This window comes from Jaculus jaculus, chromosome 4, assembly GCF_020740685.1.
Source record: "Jaculus jaculus isolate mJacJac1 chromosome 4, mJacJac1.mat.Y.cur, whole genome shotgun sequence".
In the NCBI taxonomy this organism is placed as follows: domain Eukaryota; kingdom Metazoa; phylum Chordata; class Mammalia; order Rodentia; family Dipodidae; genus Jaculus; species Jaculus jaculus.
Genome location: NC_059105.1, coordinates 31,614,666 through 31,631,563, shown reverse-complemented (window position 1 = coordinate 31,631,563; position 16,898 = coordinate 31,614,666). Strand labels below are relative to the sequence as shown.

General features: G+C 38.7%; 1 protein-coding gene across 5 annotated transcripts in view; it reads left to right on the top strand.

Annotated features, from left to right (window-relative positions):
* Positions 1-16,898, top strand: part of Pikfyve (phosphoinositide kinase, FYVE-type zinc finger containing) — a 77,839-nt gene that overhangs the window by 26,532 nt on the left and 34,409 nt on the right. For all 5 annotated transcript variants that reach the window (XM_045147387.1, XM_045147389.1, XM_045147388.1 and 2 more), the window contains 8 exons: positions 2,902-2,961; positions 5,342-5,471; positions 5,882-6,062; positions 6,683-6,757; positions 8,129-8,236; positions 13,431-13,571; positions 14,761-14,887; positions 15,114-16,270. In XM_045147387.1, the coding sequence (XP_045003322.1) occupies positions 2,902-2,961; positions 5,342-5,471; positions 5,882-6,062; positions 6,683-6,757; positions 8,129-8,236; positions 13,431-13,571; positions 14,761-14,887; positions 15,114-16,270 (1,979 nt within the window). The remainder of the gene's footprint in view (positions 1-2,901; positions 2,962-5,341; positions 5,472-5,881; positions 6,063-6,682; positions 6,758-8,128; positions 8,237-13,430; positions 13,572-14,760; positions 14,888-15,113; positions 16,271-16,898) is intronic.

Below are 16,898 nucleotides of genomic sequence, written 5' to 3'. Positions count from 1 at the left end.
TCAATACAGAAACTGGAAAAATGATGGAGATCAAGGGATGTGAATGAAAGGACGGTGTGGTGTTGAGAAGGACAGTGATAACTGTTGACTGCAGTTCCATGGAGGATATTACATATCTGAATATAAATTACAGATGTGAGTCAGAGATAGGATGTCTCTTCTCTGAACAGCCTGTTAGCAATTTTATTTTGCTGAAAACAGTATAAAATTGTGACTTGCTAATGATTTCACCTCTTGGAAGGTTAAGGAAGCTTTGGAAAATTTGGAAAAAATGGCCTGTCATAGAATTCATACTATCAAGAAGTACTTTTCTGTTTTTCTTATGTAGTTGAAATACAGTGAAATACTTTGCTTTGTGTTGTAGTTAAGATAGCACTGATTACCAGAAAGTAACAGTGACCTAAGAGTTCTGTGAAGGAGTAGAATTCTTCCACCTCTGGTTATTTATTTACCTTTAGATAAATACAAATAGGAATGATTGGTTTTCATGTTTCCATTGGATCAAAAGGCAATCCTTATTAAACCTGTGTGTGTTTGCATGCACATGCACATACATATGTTTGTGCCATGGTCCATGTGTGGAGGTCAGAGGACAACTTCAGATGTCAGTCCTCACCTTCCATTTGAAGCAGGCTCTGGTTCTTCATCACTGCCTTCACCATGTCAGTTGGCTTACATGCTTCCAGGAAGTACTCTTATCTATACCTTCAGTGTCACTATTAGGCACTGTGTTATTACAGACACCCACTATATCAGTGGGTTTCTTACGGATTTTGAGGATCTGAACTTAAGTACTCATGATTGCACAGCAAGCTCTTTATTTATTTATTTGCAAGCAGAAAGAGAGTCAAAAAGGAGACAGAGAGAGAGAGAGGGAGGGAGGGAGGAAGGGAGGGAGGGAGGGAGGGAGGGAGGGAGGGATGGAGAGAATGGGTACCCTAGGGCCTCCAGCTGCTGCAAATGAACTCCAGAAGCCTGCACTACTTTGTGCATCTGGCTTTACGTGGGTACTGAGGAATTGAACCAGGGTCATTAGGCTGTGCAGGCAAGTGCCTTAGCCACTGAGCCATCTCTCCAGCCCTTAAATCTTCTCTTATGGCTTTACATGGCTGTGAAAATTTAAAATTATTGAACTCTATTTGAAAAATCTTTGTATCTTATGTATGAAAGCTCCTTATTTTCAAAAGCTGATAAAACAATAGTGTTGTGCCTAGTTTGATTAATTTTAACTTTTGGTCTTGGAGACTTGTGTAATTAAAATATATTTTGTGTAACAGGAAGGATTCTGAACCAGTCTTTGAAAGTTATCATGTAGAACCTAGAGATGAAAGTGAGAATCATGGCTTACACCACATGATCTCATTGCACCATGTGTAGGAAAACATGGAGTCCAAGAGCAGGTTAAGCACACCATGCAAAACAGTTGGCCAGATCCAGAATGTGGGGCATTGCATGGGGTATTTGGCTTGGGTTCTCTTGAATGTCACTAAAATGAAAAGAAAAAAGATAGGAGAACTTTTCTGGATGAAAGAATGAAAAGACACAGCAACAGATCTTAGTGATGACTTTTTGTCTGATCCAGTTTTGATGACCGTGCCTATTAAAGGCATTTTGTAGCCAGTTGGATAAATTTCAGTATGAATCAATTCTATATGGTTATGTATTTTCCATTTTCTTAAGTATGTAAGTGGTATGATGACTATAGAAGAGCATGTTGTGTTAGTGGTAGTGTTATGATATATGTATAACTTCAAATGGTCCTAGGGAAAATAACACATACATATGTTGGAGAGCAGACACAGCAAATCTTTAGTAATTGTTGAATTTAAGCAGACAGTATACCACATTTTCTGTGGGTTTGACACTTTCAAACTAAAATGTTGAGGAAAACATTATTTCTGGAATTTCATGTAAGCTTTAGTATGAGGTGTAAGGCTTGTAAAGAACATGTTAGTTGAACTATCAGGATTTAGCAGTATCCATTTATATGAGAGAAATATGGAACTATTATAATATCTATCTTTTCACAGACCTGATTGTATTATAGATTGTATAGGGCACTTCAACTTTTTAAATAAAATACTTTCTCTGCCTGGAAGGATGTTGGCTTATGGACATTTGTTTATAAGTGAACTTAGAAAAAAATGTGTAGAATAGTCACCATGTAGGGGTTCAAATGCACTGTGGTTTAATTTGCATAGTGCAAAGACTCCATTTGAGTTTCCTATGTAGAAGAAAGGTCAAGGGGAAGTAGAGTAAGTTTCACTTGTAAGAAAAGTATAAGCATAGAATGTGTTTAGCAGTTACCATGTAGCAAAATTTGGCAGTGTTTGGTTAAAATTCTTAAAAAACAAAAAAACAAGTTACAGCCAAAAAAATCCTAATGAGTTATATTTTTAGTTTTTACCATTATCACTGTCATATTAACTAATTCTGTTATATATATTCTGAAATTAAAAACTTAATGTCTTCTCAGGTGAATTCTCTGTGAACTACCTTGTGTATTTATCATATATTGCAGGTATACATGAGGGAAATAGTATACTTTATGCCTGACATGTAAATTACTAAAAAGTTGTTTTTTCAGTCATGCTTGGTTTTGGTAACTGAACATTTACTATTTGGAAATAAATGACCTACTAAAGTTATCTGACATTTGAACCAAGATGATCTGTTTAATGGATTTGTGGATTACCAATTTAAGGTTGTCAAAAATAGTTTAGGCTGAAGTATATAGAATAAGTATAAAAAAGCTTGAAAAGTTTCTTGAGTTTGCTAGGGAGTAAAAAGTTTAGTATGAGTAATATACTGTAGTGTGTTGGTGTGTTCTATGTAATTTTACTGGCATATTGAAGTCACATGTCTTTCTGTCCTCCTCTCTGTTCTCTTTCTGGTTTGCAGAGTATTTGATTTCTGACACTGGAGGACAACAGCTCTCTATAGGTGACGCATTCATCAAAGGTAATATTATCTCTTTGTTTCATGTGGGTTTGCTTGTGGTTTAGCATATTGACACAGAGGAGATGCTGAAAGCAGATTTGAAGGACTATATGTTTAAATATAGATAATGATTTGTGAGAATGTTGAAAAACCAAGAATAAGCCAGCTTGGTGGCACAAGCCTTTAATCCCAGCACTCGGGAGGCAGAGGTAGGAGGATCACTTTGAGTTCGATGCCACCCTGAGACTACATAGTGAGTTCCAGGTCAGCCTGAGCTAGAGTGAGACCCTACCTTGAAAAGTAAAAAAATTTAAAAAAAGAAAGAGAAAAGAAAAGAAAGCCAAGAATATCTAAAAAAAAAAAAATTACTTGCAAGTTTTAAATAGCATTTGGATTTTATGCTATAAAGTCACTGATAGTTTGTACTTTACTACATCATGGATATAACAGTAACTATTGAAGCGTGTATCATCAAGAATTATTATGTTAGAAAGTCCATAAGCAAGTCATATCTCTTGAGGATGCTACTTGAGCTTACAGAGTTGGGAAGAGACATAGGTAGAAGAGAGCAAAGGCCTGAATCTACTAATAAGTGTCTTTGGGACCAAAAAGTACAAATCTTTCTGTACTTTCCTTAGCTTACTGTGCAATGTAGATATATCTAGCTAGTCTTGACATTCCATTGCCTAGGTTTCATCAAGGGAGAAAAGTACCTTTCCTAGGGTCTTTTCTGGGGGTTTCACATAAAAAGAGATAGTGGGATAGGTTGGAACAAGGAAGGCCAATTTCAGCTGATCTTTTAACTTGGCAGTCCTGAATTAACCTTTAAACAAACATATGGTTTAACTACTAGTTTATAGCCTGGCTATTTACATAACTAAAAAGTGCCAGTTTTGTACCTCATACCCCCTGCCATGTATTTTACTGTGTTGCCTGCTGGATAGTGTAATGGAAGTTTTTTGTTGGTTTGGTTTAAGCAAAGATTAGAGAATTTTTTGTAAGCATTTCCTACCTTTTTTCTTCCTATTTCTTGTCATATTATTCAGTAATCACTTAGTGAGCATCTATTTTACAAAACACTTCATTAAAATTTTTTTAAATTTTTTTTTTGTTCATTTTTTATTTATTTATTTGAGAGCGACAGACACAGGGAGAAAGACAGATAGAGGGAGAGAGAGAGAATGGGTGCGCCAGGGCTTCAGCCTCTGCAAACGAACTCCAGACACGTGCGCCCCCTTGTGCATCTGGCTAACGTGGGACCTGGGGAACCGAGTCTTGAACCGGGGTCCTTAGGCTTCATAGGCAAGCGCTTAACCGCTAAGCCATCTCTCCAGCCCCATTAAAATTTTTTGTTATCTGTTTTGCTCTTATTGAAAAATTTTATATAAATTGCTTTTTATCATGTTTTAATATTTACCAGTTATTTTGAGTCTATTTCAATAAAATTTTATTTAAAAGTGCCTGTGCCAGTATTTTAAAAGAAATACCGAAAGATGATGTGAATAGATTTTGTACATTGTCACATAGGCTTTGGGCTATCCAAATAGAACTTACTTTTATTTATTTTTTTAAAAATATTTTTATTCATTTATGAGAGAAAGGTAAGTATATGGTTGTGCCAGGACTTCTTGCCACTGCAGACAAATTCCAGACACATGCACTGCTTTGTGCATGTGGCTTTGTGTGGGTACTGGGAACCGAACCTGCCCTTGGCAGGCTTTGCAAGCAAGCACATTGAACTGCTGAGCCATCTTTCCAGTGCCAGAATGAGCTTTCTTTTATTTTATTTTTTTGGCTTTTTGAGGTAGGTTCTCAATGTAGCCCAGGCTGACCTGGAATTCACTCTAGTCTCAGGGTGGCCTCGAACTCATGGCGATCATCCCCTATTGCTGGGTTTAAAGGCATGTGCCATCATGCCCGGCTGTCAGAATGAATTTTCTTGAAAGTTCACCACCCATACTATCATTGTTCCGTCACCATTCAGATTTATTTGAATGCAATTTCGATTTTGTAGGGAAAGTTAATACTCATGCTCCAAAGTAAATATAAACACAGTTCAAAAACACCATTTTATTTGCATTTCTAAAGCCATCTTCGTACTATTGGCTTCAGTCTTTGTTGATTGCTTTTCATAGTTCCATCTCAGACTTTGGTTTATTCCATTTTTTTCCCCCTGTCCTATGCTGAGTCTTAAACCTTCTAGGCAAGTGCTATAGCCTTAGCCCTTGTTTTTGTATTTTTTCTGTCTTACGTATTTTGTTAGTATAATTATATGTTGATACAGACATTTGCCATTTTATAGCAGTGAATATTGGCCAATAAGAAATTTGTAGTTTCTAAGTATATGAGTTGATTGTGTAAAACATGGTAATGAAATAATAACTTCTTATTTTGCATTTAGAGTCCTTATTTAATCGTCGAGTAGAGGAAAAGTCCAAAGAGCTACCTTTCACTCCTTTGGGGTGGCATCACAACAACCTGGAGCTCCTGCGGGAGGAGAATGGGGAGAAGCAAGCCATGGAGAGGTTGCTGTAAGTCAATACAGTTGTTTTTAAATTCTCGCTTTCATTTTATAATCTTCAATGACTTAGGCTTATGCAGATATCCTCTTTCTTTTTAAGTTAAAAGTTCTAGGATAAAAGTATTAAGATAAAGTATACTGATTCTGATGAAATTTCTTATCAACAGTTCCAAACTGCTTGTCTTTCTCCATTTTAATTTAGTGTTAAATTTAATTCAGCAATTTAAAGGGATTTCTTAGTTGAAAATAATCACAAATTTTATTTATATGCAAAATCATAAAAGTGAAGATGTACTGAAACATTGATATAGAAGACATCTGTGAGCCATAATTGGAATGCCTATTTCTTTGTAGACTGCTTGCTGTCTTTAGCGTCAATTACATCAACTGTGCAAACTTGTTTTTGTAACATTTTTATAGTTCAGCAAATCATAACCACATGATGGCACTGCTCCAACAGTTACTCCACAATGACTCATTGTCACCATCTTGGAGAGACATCATTGTGTCACTAGTGTGCCAGGTTGTTCAGACAGTCCGACCTGATGTTAAGAACCAGGATGATGACATGGATATTCGCCAGTTTGTCCACATCAAGAAGGTGAGCTCTGCTCAGCTATGAATAGATTAGGCAAGACCCAATAATCATTTGTTTCTTACTAGTAATCCAGAAGGAGCCATTGCCTTGCGGGTTGCTAGGTAAGACGTGGGAGGTTTTGCTCTCTGCTCTGTCAGCAGTTCAGTTAGATGTGTTGGGAGCCTTTCAGAAAGTGAGAAGTAGCTGGAAGTGGTGAGTTGGGTGCATGTTAAGGTGGTAACCCAAACAAATGCAGTTTCTTTCTTATTGCTTCTCCTTAACCAATTATGAGAAAGACTATTCTCACAGATTGCTGTCACTGTTTTTGAGGATTGCTTAAAGTAGATAGTACTAGAGTCCTGTGTTTTTTTTTTCACTTGAGTATTTAATATTAAAAATAGTGCTTTCATTTTCCATAGGTACCCATAGGTTAGCCAGTGAGATTGAGTACCAGATACACATTAGAGACTGGAGATGCTGTCAATTATTCGTTGTAATAAAGAACTAAATCCTGGAACTTTTGGCCCTTATTTGACTATAATACACTTAAAAGATGTAAATAGTAGTATTGATAATATCCATTTGATTAGAAATGAAAGATTTGCCACTAAGTTATTTTATTGTTTTCTTAATTGTTTCATTAGATCCCAGGTGGGAAGAAATTTGATTCTGTGGTTGTCAATGGCTTTGTTTGTACCAAGAACATTGCACATAAAAAGGTAAGGACAGTTTCCCATAGCATATGACTTATGGATGGATTTTTTTTTTTTTCCCAAGGTTGGGTCTTGCTGTGTAGCCCAGGCTGACATGGAACTCACTCTGTGGTCCCAGACTGGCTTTGAACTCAGTGATCCTCCTACTTCTGCCTCCCAAGTGCTGGGATTAAAGGCGTATGCCACCACACCCGGCTTTTTAGATTGTTTTTGAGGTAGTTTCACTCTAGCCCAGGCCGACCAGGAATTCACAATGTAGTCTCAGGGTGGTCTTGAACTCACGGCAATCCTACTTCTGCCTCCCAAGTGCTGGGTGGGATTAAAGGCGTGTGTCACCATACCCAGCATGCCTGGCTTTTATGGGTGGAATTTGAATAATGGGAATTCACTGGACAGAAAGAGGAAAGGGGAGGGTTGGAGTTTGCACATCAGTAGGACTGACGGGATACTTCTGGTAGTCTTTCTCCTCAGATCCTGCCAAGGAGGAGGGCTTCTAGGGAGGATGGGGGTACTTCATACTTCACATGACTTACTAGCTTTATAAAACTGGTCTTCCTTGTCTACAAACTGTCACTATTAATCTCTTGTGTTTTTCATCTATTATAACTCTACCCTCAGCCCTAAAGCCTCTTTCTAGTAGCACAAAGGTATAATATTACATAACTTTGGGTGTTAGGGAATCTCTGTGCCCCTGGGGTATAAAATGGGGAATGGCAGATGAGGCTGGAAGAAGCAGGCACTTCCTATTCCACTAGGGATCTTGAGCTTCTAAGGACTGATTTTCAGAGTAGAGTATACATCAGGTTCACTTGTGGACCTTGTTGAATAGGTAGATTCCTAAGCTCCCCTAGACATTTTCACTCAGTAGGTTTAAATGAGTGGGAGAATGTAGAGAGGGGGTTAAGAGTGGAATTGCCTTTAAAGTAGGCATTACAGAGTCTAAAATTTAAAAAATAAAAAACAAGCTTTGGGCCGGGGGTGGCTCAGTGGTTAAAGATACTTGCTTGCAAAGCCTTATGGCCTGGGTTTGACTTCCTTGTATTCACATAAAGCCAGATGCATAAAGACGTCTATGTATGTGGACTTCATTTGCAGTGGCAAGAGGCACTGGTGTACCGACACCTTTCCCTTTGTCTCTCTCTCTCTCATAAATAAATATATTCAAAAACAGAAACAAGCTTGGAAAAATTTTACATGAGTCTCAATAAATTATTTGCTTTGAAAAATATGAGAATAAATATATAAAGGACTAAAGAATATGATGATAATACTAACATAATAAGTACTTAAATTAGGAATTATCAACTGTGAATTTAGATTATAATTAAACGTGGCCTATAAAGGGCAAACCTTTAACAAATTGTTCACTTTTTGTAGATGAATTCTTGTATTAAAAACCCCAAAATTCTTCTGTTGAAGTGTTCTATTGAGTATCTCTACAGAGAAGAAACAAAGTTTACATGCATTGATCCTATTGTGCTTCAGGTAAGAACTTTTCTGAAAGTAAGAATTTGAAGATACTTGTATACTGTATATTTTGCCATCTCTTAAGTTTTTGAAAAGGAACTTGGTCTAATTTCAGAATTTATTATTAAGACACTTTGATGCATTACATGTTAGAAGTGGTTTTTCAAAACCTTTCACACTCACGTTTAAAGTTTTAAAGGGAACAGTTAACTGGGAATATATTGAAGACAGGATGAGAATCCTGGTACTGGTTTGATTCTCTTTCCCACTTGGCCTTTGATTTATTGGGAAACTTTGCATGTTTTGTTAAACTATAGATAGTACACAGACCTTTCACTGGATACCATTTTAAACCTGTATACAGCTTCTGTGTAGTTGGAAGATGTAATAATCCTAGAATCTAGAAGGAAGTTGGATTGTTTTACTTCTGATTTGTCCTAAGCAGAGGGTCCCAGGGTAGCTGCAGTAAGATTATAACCCCCACGTGGAAAGGAAAATAGCCTCTACTCAGCAGGAATCCTTTTAGTTGCCTTTTACCAAATGAGGGGAGCATCTCCTTGTATGGTTCTATCCAGAGGAACATCCCTACAGCTCAGGCTGGCTTCTGGGAGTTCTGCTGCACAGAGTGCCATTTCACCTTGTCCAGTTGAAACTGGTTGTGTGCATTTAAGGTCCCTCAAGGCAGCCTCTGGTCTTGCTGAACTATCTCCCAGTGCTTTCCAGCTTCTTTGTTAAGGTACCAAGTGTTAATTTTGTTAATTGGGTGGCTATGAAGTTACATAAGTTTTAAGTTTTGTGTCCCAACCCTTTTCTCATAAATTTTTGGTTTTGGGCATTCAAACATGGGAAGTTTTCAGGAATGTAACTATTATATAATAGGGAAACTCTTAATACCCAGTTCTAGGAATATCTGGGAAAATCAACTTGAAAATTCATACATTTTTCTAAGAGTGGAATCATGTGTGAATTGAATTCTTAGGTACCACCAAGCAAAGCTGACTTGTGGTTAAAGGCAAAGTGCTTTGTGAAACTGACTGATTCCTTAAGTCCATTTCCTGGAGCTCTGTCTCCTTGGAATTCAGTTACTATCAATAAAATGGAAAGGTTTTGATTAGATTTATGCCATCCTTTTCAGCTTTGATGTAGTTTGACTATTCATTGAAGAGCTTATAAGGAATGAAAAGAAACACAATTGTTGCTTACATAACCTAGGCTACTTTGATGCCAAGATTTTTTGTTTGTTTTTTCGAGGTAGGGTTTCACTGTATCCCAGGCTAACCTGGATTTCACTATGTAGTCTTGGGGTGGTCTCTAATTCTTAGTGGTCCTCCAACTTCTGCCTCCCAAGTGCTGGGGCTAAAGGTATGTGTCACCATACCCAGCAAGTTTTTGTGTTTTATTATTGGTGCTAGGGATGAACTCAGTATCTAGCATTTGCCTTTCACATTGCCACTGATCTGCATGCCCGGCCCCTGTGCTAGGGTTTGCTGATCTCACCAGTGATTTCAGCAGATTAATGTAGGATCCAGTCACAAGCACAGTGAATATAAGAGGTATGGTTGTTTTGGAATTGTTAAATGTATACAATTATATCCAGTATTTGAACTGGGTAACTGAAATCTACAGATATCACTTATGAAAATGCTATAGTTAAATTTACTTACAATTATTATTCTATCCTTAGAATCTGGTTAACAAGCCTAAAGTCTATTCATATTAGTTATGCTCTGGGTAGATCTTATAATGATAAACATGGTTTAATCCTGCTATTATACATCATTTTGTTCATTAATGCATTCAAACATGGTTTTATGATATCTTTAGCTCTGATATGTTATACTTTTTAGTTTGAACTGATAGAAAATATCCCTTCTTCCTTCTGTCCCTCCTCTCTTTTTCTCCCTCCTTCCACCCAGTCTCAAAACTAGTGACTAATCAGAGAGGAAACAGGTAGTCAGATAAAGGAGGATGAGAAGCAGGGAGCAGGAGATGGTAAGGTTGTGACTTTCCACCATCTTCACAGGACTGGACCCTCTGATCTGCTGGTCTGCTGTGCTCCATCTGTCCTGCTGGCCCATTTCCTCTTAAAAAAAACTAGACCTGCTTTTTTTTGAAACATGGTGTTTTATGTACAGTTATAGTAAATGAATGTGTTTGGAACTGAGGAAGTTTGTTTGCCAATCCTATATTACAGGCAGAAATTTGTTTATTTCATTTTTTTGAGACAAAGTCTTGTTGAGCCCAGGCTAGCACAGAACTTGGGATCCTTCTTCACCCTTTTCTAGGTGGTAGAATTACAGGTGTATGCTAGCATGTTTAGCTGTATTTTATTTTATTGGAACTGCACTAATCAAAATATTTTAATGATATTAAAATTTAGTAAGCAAAGCAGGAAATTGATACATCTCAGAAAAAATTCTATCTTATTAATAAAAAAGAATTTGAGAATGTAGGAGTTCTATTTCACTTTTTATTTATTTATTTATTTTGGCTGTTTGAGGTAGGGTCTCACTCTAGCCCAGGCTGACCTGTAATTCACTGTGGAGTCTCAGGGTGGCCTCAAACTCATGGCAGTCCTCCTACTTCTGCCTCCCTAGTGCTGGGATTAAAGGTGTGTGCTACCACTCCCAGCTCACTTTTTGTTATGTATATGGTGTGAATGGTATAGTGAAGACATGTATGCCCCATGTATACTTGTATGGAGGAAGCCAGAGGAGAGCATTTCTCTGTTGCTTTCTTCTGCCTTATTTGAGACAGAATCTCTCACTGAGGCTATACCTCCTGTTTTTTAGATAGACTGGCTGATAGTTGAGCTCCTGTGCTTCTCCTGTTTCTGCCTCCCCAGCCCTAGCACTGGGGTTTGAGGCACGTGTGGCCACTTCTCGCTTTTTATGTGAGTACTGAGGAACAAACTCAGGTCCTCATGCTTGCACAGCAAATGCTCCTACCTACTGAGCATCTCCCTAGCTTCAGAAGTTTTATTTTCTTATTTTTAAAAATTTTTTTTTGTTTTATTTATTTGAGAGCAACAGAGAGAGAGAGAGAGAGAGAGAAAGAGGCAGAGAGAGAGAGAGAGAGAGAGAGAGAGAGAATGGGGGCGCCAGGGTTTCCAGCCACTGCAAACGAACTCCAGACGCGTGTGCCCCCTTGTGCATCTGGCTAACGTGGGTCCTGGGGAATTCAGCCTCGAACCAGGGTCCTTAGGCTTCACAGGCAAATGCTTAACCGCTAAGCCATCTCTCCAGCCCAGAAGTTTTATTTTCTATTAGTTTTGAGACAGGGTCTTGTCATGTAGCCTGGGTTTGTTGTTGCAGTTACGTTCTCATTGCTGGAACAAAACATTGACCAGAAGCAGTTAATGGAGGAAAAGGTTTGTTTCAGCTTACAGGTTTTTTTTTTTTGTTGTTGTTGTTGTTTTTTGAGGTAGGGTCTTGCTCTAGCCCAGGCCGGCCTGGAGTTAACTATGTAGTCTCAGGGTGTCCTCGAACTCTTGGCATTCCTACTACCTCTGCCTCCCATGTGCTGGGATTAAAGGCGTGTGTCACCATGCCCAGCCTCACCTTACAGTTTTGAGGGGAACCTTCATCAGTGATGTGAAGCATGGCATGAACACAAAGCTGGCTCTCATCGTGTCACATATCTGGGTGGAAGTAGTCTCAAGTATTGAACTTTGAGCTGGGTTAATAACCTCAACTTTTGCCCCTAGTGACCCACAAGCAAGACTCCACCTCCCAAATTGCCACCAGCTGAATACCAAGTATTCAAAATACATGATGCTATATGAGACATTTCACATTCAAATCACCACATGATCATCCTGCTTCAGTCTCTGGAGTGTTAGATACAGACATGCCACTATGCAGGCAAAAGTGCTTAATTTTTATCAGTAAAAGAGAGAAAGGCTAGTAGAAAAGTGCTTAATATTTGGGCAGTTTAGTGTAGGTCATTAACTTGTGGTTGTGAACATTAATTTAATTTTGCTTAAGCATTTTGGGCACTTAGTGGAAATAATGCTCACTTCTGTTCTTATCTGGAGTCCAGTAGTTTATGAAACAGTGATTTGTATTAGCTTAACTCTGGTTGTTTACATTGTCCATTTGCTTTGAAATGAAGCCCTTTTTGTGGCATAATTATATTAAACAGTATGTTTTATACTTTATTTCCAAGGAGAGCGAGAAGAAGGGAGGGAGGGAGGGTGGGAGAATGAATGAATGAATGAATGAGCATGCAAGTTCTAGCCACTGTAGATGAGCTCCAGATGCATGTACCATTTTGTCCATCTGGCTTTACATGAGTACTGTGGAATCGATCCCTGGTCGTTAGGCTTTGTAGGCAAGCACCTTATCTCTGAGCCATCTCTCCATCTCAGCATTTTGTTTGAGAACACTTGGTATAGCTGCTCTGGGTGAGACCAGAGTTAGGAAGTGGCTGAAGTAGGATCTGGTGGAGAATTACTTGTGCTGATACCCAGAAGAGGAATTTTTCTGGGAAGTTCCAGAATGGAAATGAGAAGATATTTAATCATATTAATAACACTGAGAAATTGCTTTCATGAGGGGTAGGGAGATGGTTTAGTGATTAAAAGAGCTTGTTGGGCCATGGTTCAGTTTTCCAATATTCACACAAGGCCAAATACATGAAGTGGCATATACATCTGTAGTTTGTTTGCAGCATCAAGAGGTCCTGGTGTGCACACACACACACCCTCTATCATAAGTAAATAAAAATATGTAAATAAACAATAAAAATATTTAGAAAGGGCTTTCATTATGGCAGTTGTCAAATTAGGTTTCTTTGTTGCTTGAAAATCTACTTATAAAATCCCTTGATGTATGTAACTAATTGGATTATTGGTTTTTATTTTACACACACACACTTTTTGTTTGTTGGCTTGTTTGCACATTGCTAGGTATTAAACCCAGGACCTTGAGCATGAATGATAAGTATTATACCACTAAGTTATGTTCCTAGCATATTATCTTATTAAGGATTAAAAATCTTTCAAAGTAGAATTAGTTGGAGAATGGAATTTCCTGAAACTCTCTTTAGTATAATGAATACTTAGAATTATAACTTAAATTCTTTTGCAAAGTTATTTGTTAATAAAAAAGTTTAGGTTGAGAATTCAGGTTATAGACAAGCTATAATGATATTGTAATTTGTCTAGACCTGAATTGTACCAGATGTGATATCTCTGATTTATCTCACTTAGGAAAGGGAATTCTTGAAGAATTATGTTCAGCGAATAGTTGATGTTCGACCCACGTTGGTTCTGGTTGAGAAAACAGTGTCTCGAATTGCACAGGATTTGTTACTGGAACATGGAATTACCCTGGTCATTAATGTAAAGTCAGTAAGTGTTTTTGTTTTTCTATTTTTATTTTAAAAAATCACAGTTTTTAGATAATATGCATGTTTGGTATGTACATATCCCACGGTCTTTATTTCTTTCTGTACCACACATATTGAAAGAAGTAAAAGTCATGGTGGCTACTTTATTACTAGAATTGCAGAATTTTACACTGGGAGAAAATGTAATTATTGTACTAGTTACCTTCTCTTTGTTGGGGGAAAACATCAGCTTCTAGAAGGAAAGATTTTTTTTTAAAATATTTATTTATTTATGTGTGTGTGTGGGAGGGGGTCGCAGATAGAGTATTGACATGCCAGGGCCGCAAGCCATTGCAAATGAACTTCAGATACATGTACCACCTTGTGCATCTGGCTTACTTGGGTACTAGAGAATCAAACCTGAGTCCTTAGGCTTTATAGGCAAGTGCCTCAACTGATAAGCCATCACTCCTGCTTGGAAAGAGTTTAGTTTTGAGGGGAATTTTCTTCATGTTGAGAAAGCATAGCAGGAGCAGCTAGCTGGGTGTCACATTTCTACAGCCGCATGGAGGAAATAGAGAGCTTGCGGCAGGTGAGGCAAGCGGGTTTGGGCTGCAGCACTCCAGAGCCCATCCTCTTCCAGCAAGGTCTAACTCCCAAAGACTATCAGCTGGGGATTAAGTGTGAGGCTTACTCACAAACACATGAGGTTATGGAAGACATTTTACATTCAAACCACCCAGTTATTCGTGTCTGCAAAACCCAAGTTGGAATAGCCATTAGTTAATGAGCAAATATTATCTGGTTCTTTACTTTTCCTTGAAAAGCTTACTCTGCAGAATAGAGCCAGTTCTTGGGGTTATGCTTTTTTCTAATGCATTAGCTGAACTTTGGCCTGCAACTTGCTATATAGACCATACTGGCTTCAAACTTGCACTAGTTCTCTTTGCGTGTGCCTCCCAAGTGCACACAACTGGGCCCAGCCTGCCTTTCGATAAGATTACTGTGAGCATAGTTTGTTTTTGTGACTGCATGTTGACTACTTAGCAAGAAAGGGTAGAATAAACTGGAATACAAAAATTTGTTAGCTAGTTATTAAAAATACGGAAGTTCATTGTGAGCCTTTAAAAATTTGCTTTCACTTTTCGAGGTTAAATTTACTATGATTTTATTCACATCTAACTAAACTACAGTGTTTTACTATGTTTTAGCAAGTTTTGGAACGGATCAGTAGGATGACACAAGGTGATTTAGTGGTGTCAATGGACCAGCTGCTCACGAAACCCCACCTAGGCACTTGTCACAAATTTTATATGCAGATATTTCAGTTGCCTAATGGTGAGTCATCTTTACTATAGATTCACTTGAAATTGGGGATCTCAGGAAATGAAAGAGCTCCTAATTAAACATGGCAGTGTTACTTAGTATTAAATACCGATATCTGTTAGCAGTGGTTGAGTGAGGGTGGGTTACTGAGGTCTGTTGACATTAAGAGTGAATTCATTCTGTCTAGACTTTTGGATTGTCACCTTAGCCTCTTAACTTTTTGTTTCTTTATTTGTAGAACAAACAAAAACACTGATGTTTTTTGAAGGCTGTCCACAACACTTGGGCTGTACAATTAAGCTCAGAGGAGGCTCAGATTATGAGCTGGCTCGAGTTAAAGAGATCCTGATATTTATGGTCTGTGTAGCTTATCATTCTCAGCTAGAAATCTCCTTCCTCATGGATGAGTTTGCTATGCCTCCTACATTAATGCAAAGCCCGTCATTCCATTCTCTGATTGAGGGACAGGCTGAAGAGGTAGCTGCGCAGGAGCAGTTTGGCAGCAGCTCCCTCACCCGGGATCCTGACTGCCCTCCTGAGTCTCTGTCCTCTGATGGTAGCACTTTGCCAGAATCAAGAATTGTGTGTGAGAAGGGTGAGCAAGAAATTAAAAGTGTTCCTCCGGCAGTTGCCACTTTGAAGCATCAAGAATATGCCACACCCACCTGCCCAGCAGGTATCCCCTGTGCTCTCTTTGAATTGGTACCAGAATCATTGTTGCCACTCCATGTGGACCAAGAGGATGCTGTAGGCATTGAACACCCAGAAACTTTGCAGCAAACAGATGAGCAACAGGATCCCAAAAGCCAGATGAGAGCTTTTAGAGACCCTCTCCAGGATGACACTGGACTGTATGTAACTGAGGAAGTTACCTCCTCTGAAGATAAGCGAAAGACTTACTCTTTGGTATTTAAACAGGAATTAAAAGATGTGATCCTCTGTATCTCTCCAGTCATCACATTCCGGGAACCTTTCCTTTTAACTGAGAAGGGGATGAGGTGCTCAACTCGTGATTACTTTCCAGAGCAAATTTACTGGTCTCCTCTCCTCAATAAAGAAATGAAAGAGCTGGAGAGCAGGAGGAAGAGGCAGCTGCTCAGGGACCTCTCAGGACTGCAGGGCATGAACGGAAGTGTTCAGGCCAAGTCCATTCACGTCTTGCCCTCACATGAGCTAGTGAGCACTAGGATTGCTGAGCATCTGGGGGATAGCCAGAGCTTGGGAAGGATGCTGGCTGATTATCGAGCCAGGGGAGGAAGAATTCAGTCCAAACATTTAGACCCTTTTGTTCACTCCAAAGATACATCATGTACCACAAGTGGCAAAGCAGGAATCAGAGCTGAGGGTGATGAAGAGAGAGGGTTGATGCCAAGTGATGCAGCATGGTCAGCAAAGGTAAGATAGATCACTCCTGAGTTGTATAACTTCAGAGTTTTCATTTGTTGAATAAATAACCAGTATGACATGGGCTGGAGAAATGGTTTAGCGGCTAAGACACTGCCTATGCAGTCTGAGGACCCAGGTTTGATTTCCCAGAATGCAAGTAAGCCAGATGTATGAGGTGGTGCACTCACCAGGAGTTTGTTTATAGTGGCTAGAGGCCCTGGTGTGCCCATTTTTTTTTTTCTCTCTCTCTAATAAATAAAAATAAAGTTTAAAAAATCAATATGACAAATTGCATGCATATTCATTAAATATTTCTTCTCTTTTGTTCCTTCCTCCTTGACTCTCCTGGCTTGTAAACATGTGTAGTAGAGTCATAGGGTAACTATACTGGGATTTGAGATTTTAATATGCACTCACAGTGAAGTAGGAAGAGTTCTGAATTAATGGGAAGTATTCAGCTGTTTGCCGTTTCTGTCACTATGGCTTGTCTGTGGTGTTATCCCTTCCTTCTTTCCTACGTCCCTCTCCCCTTCTTCTTCCCTGCCCTTGCTTTCTCTGTCTTCTGTCATCTTTGAGACTGCTCTCAGCATGTAGCCCAGGATGACTTCAGAGTCAGTGGTCCTTTGCCTTAGGCAGT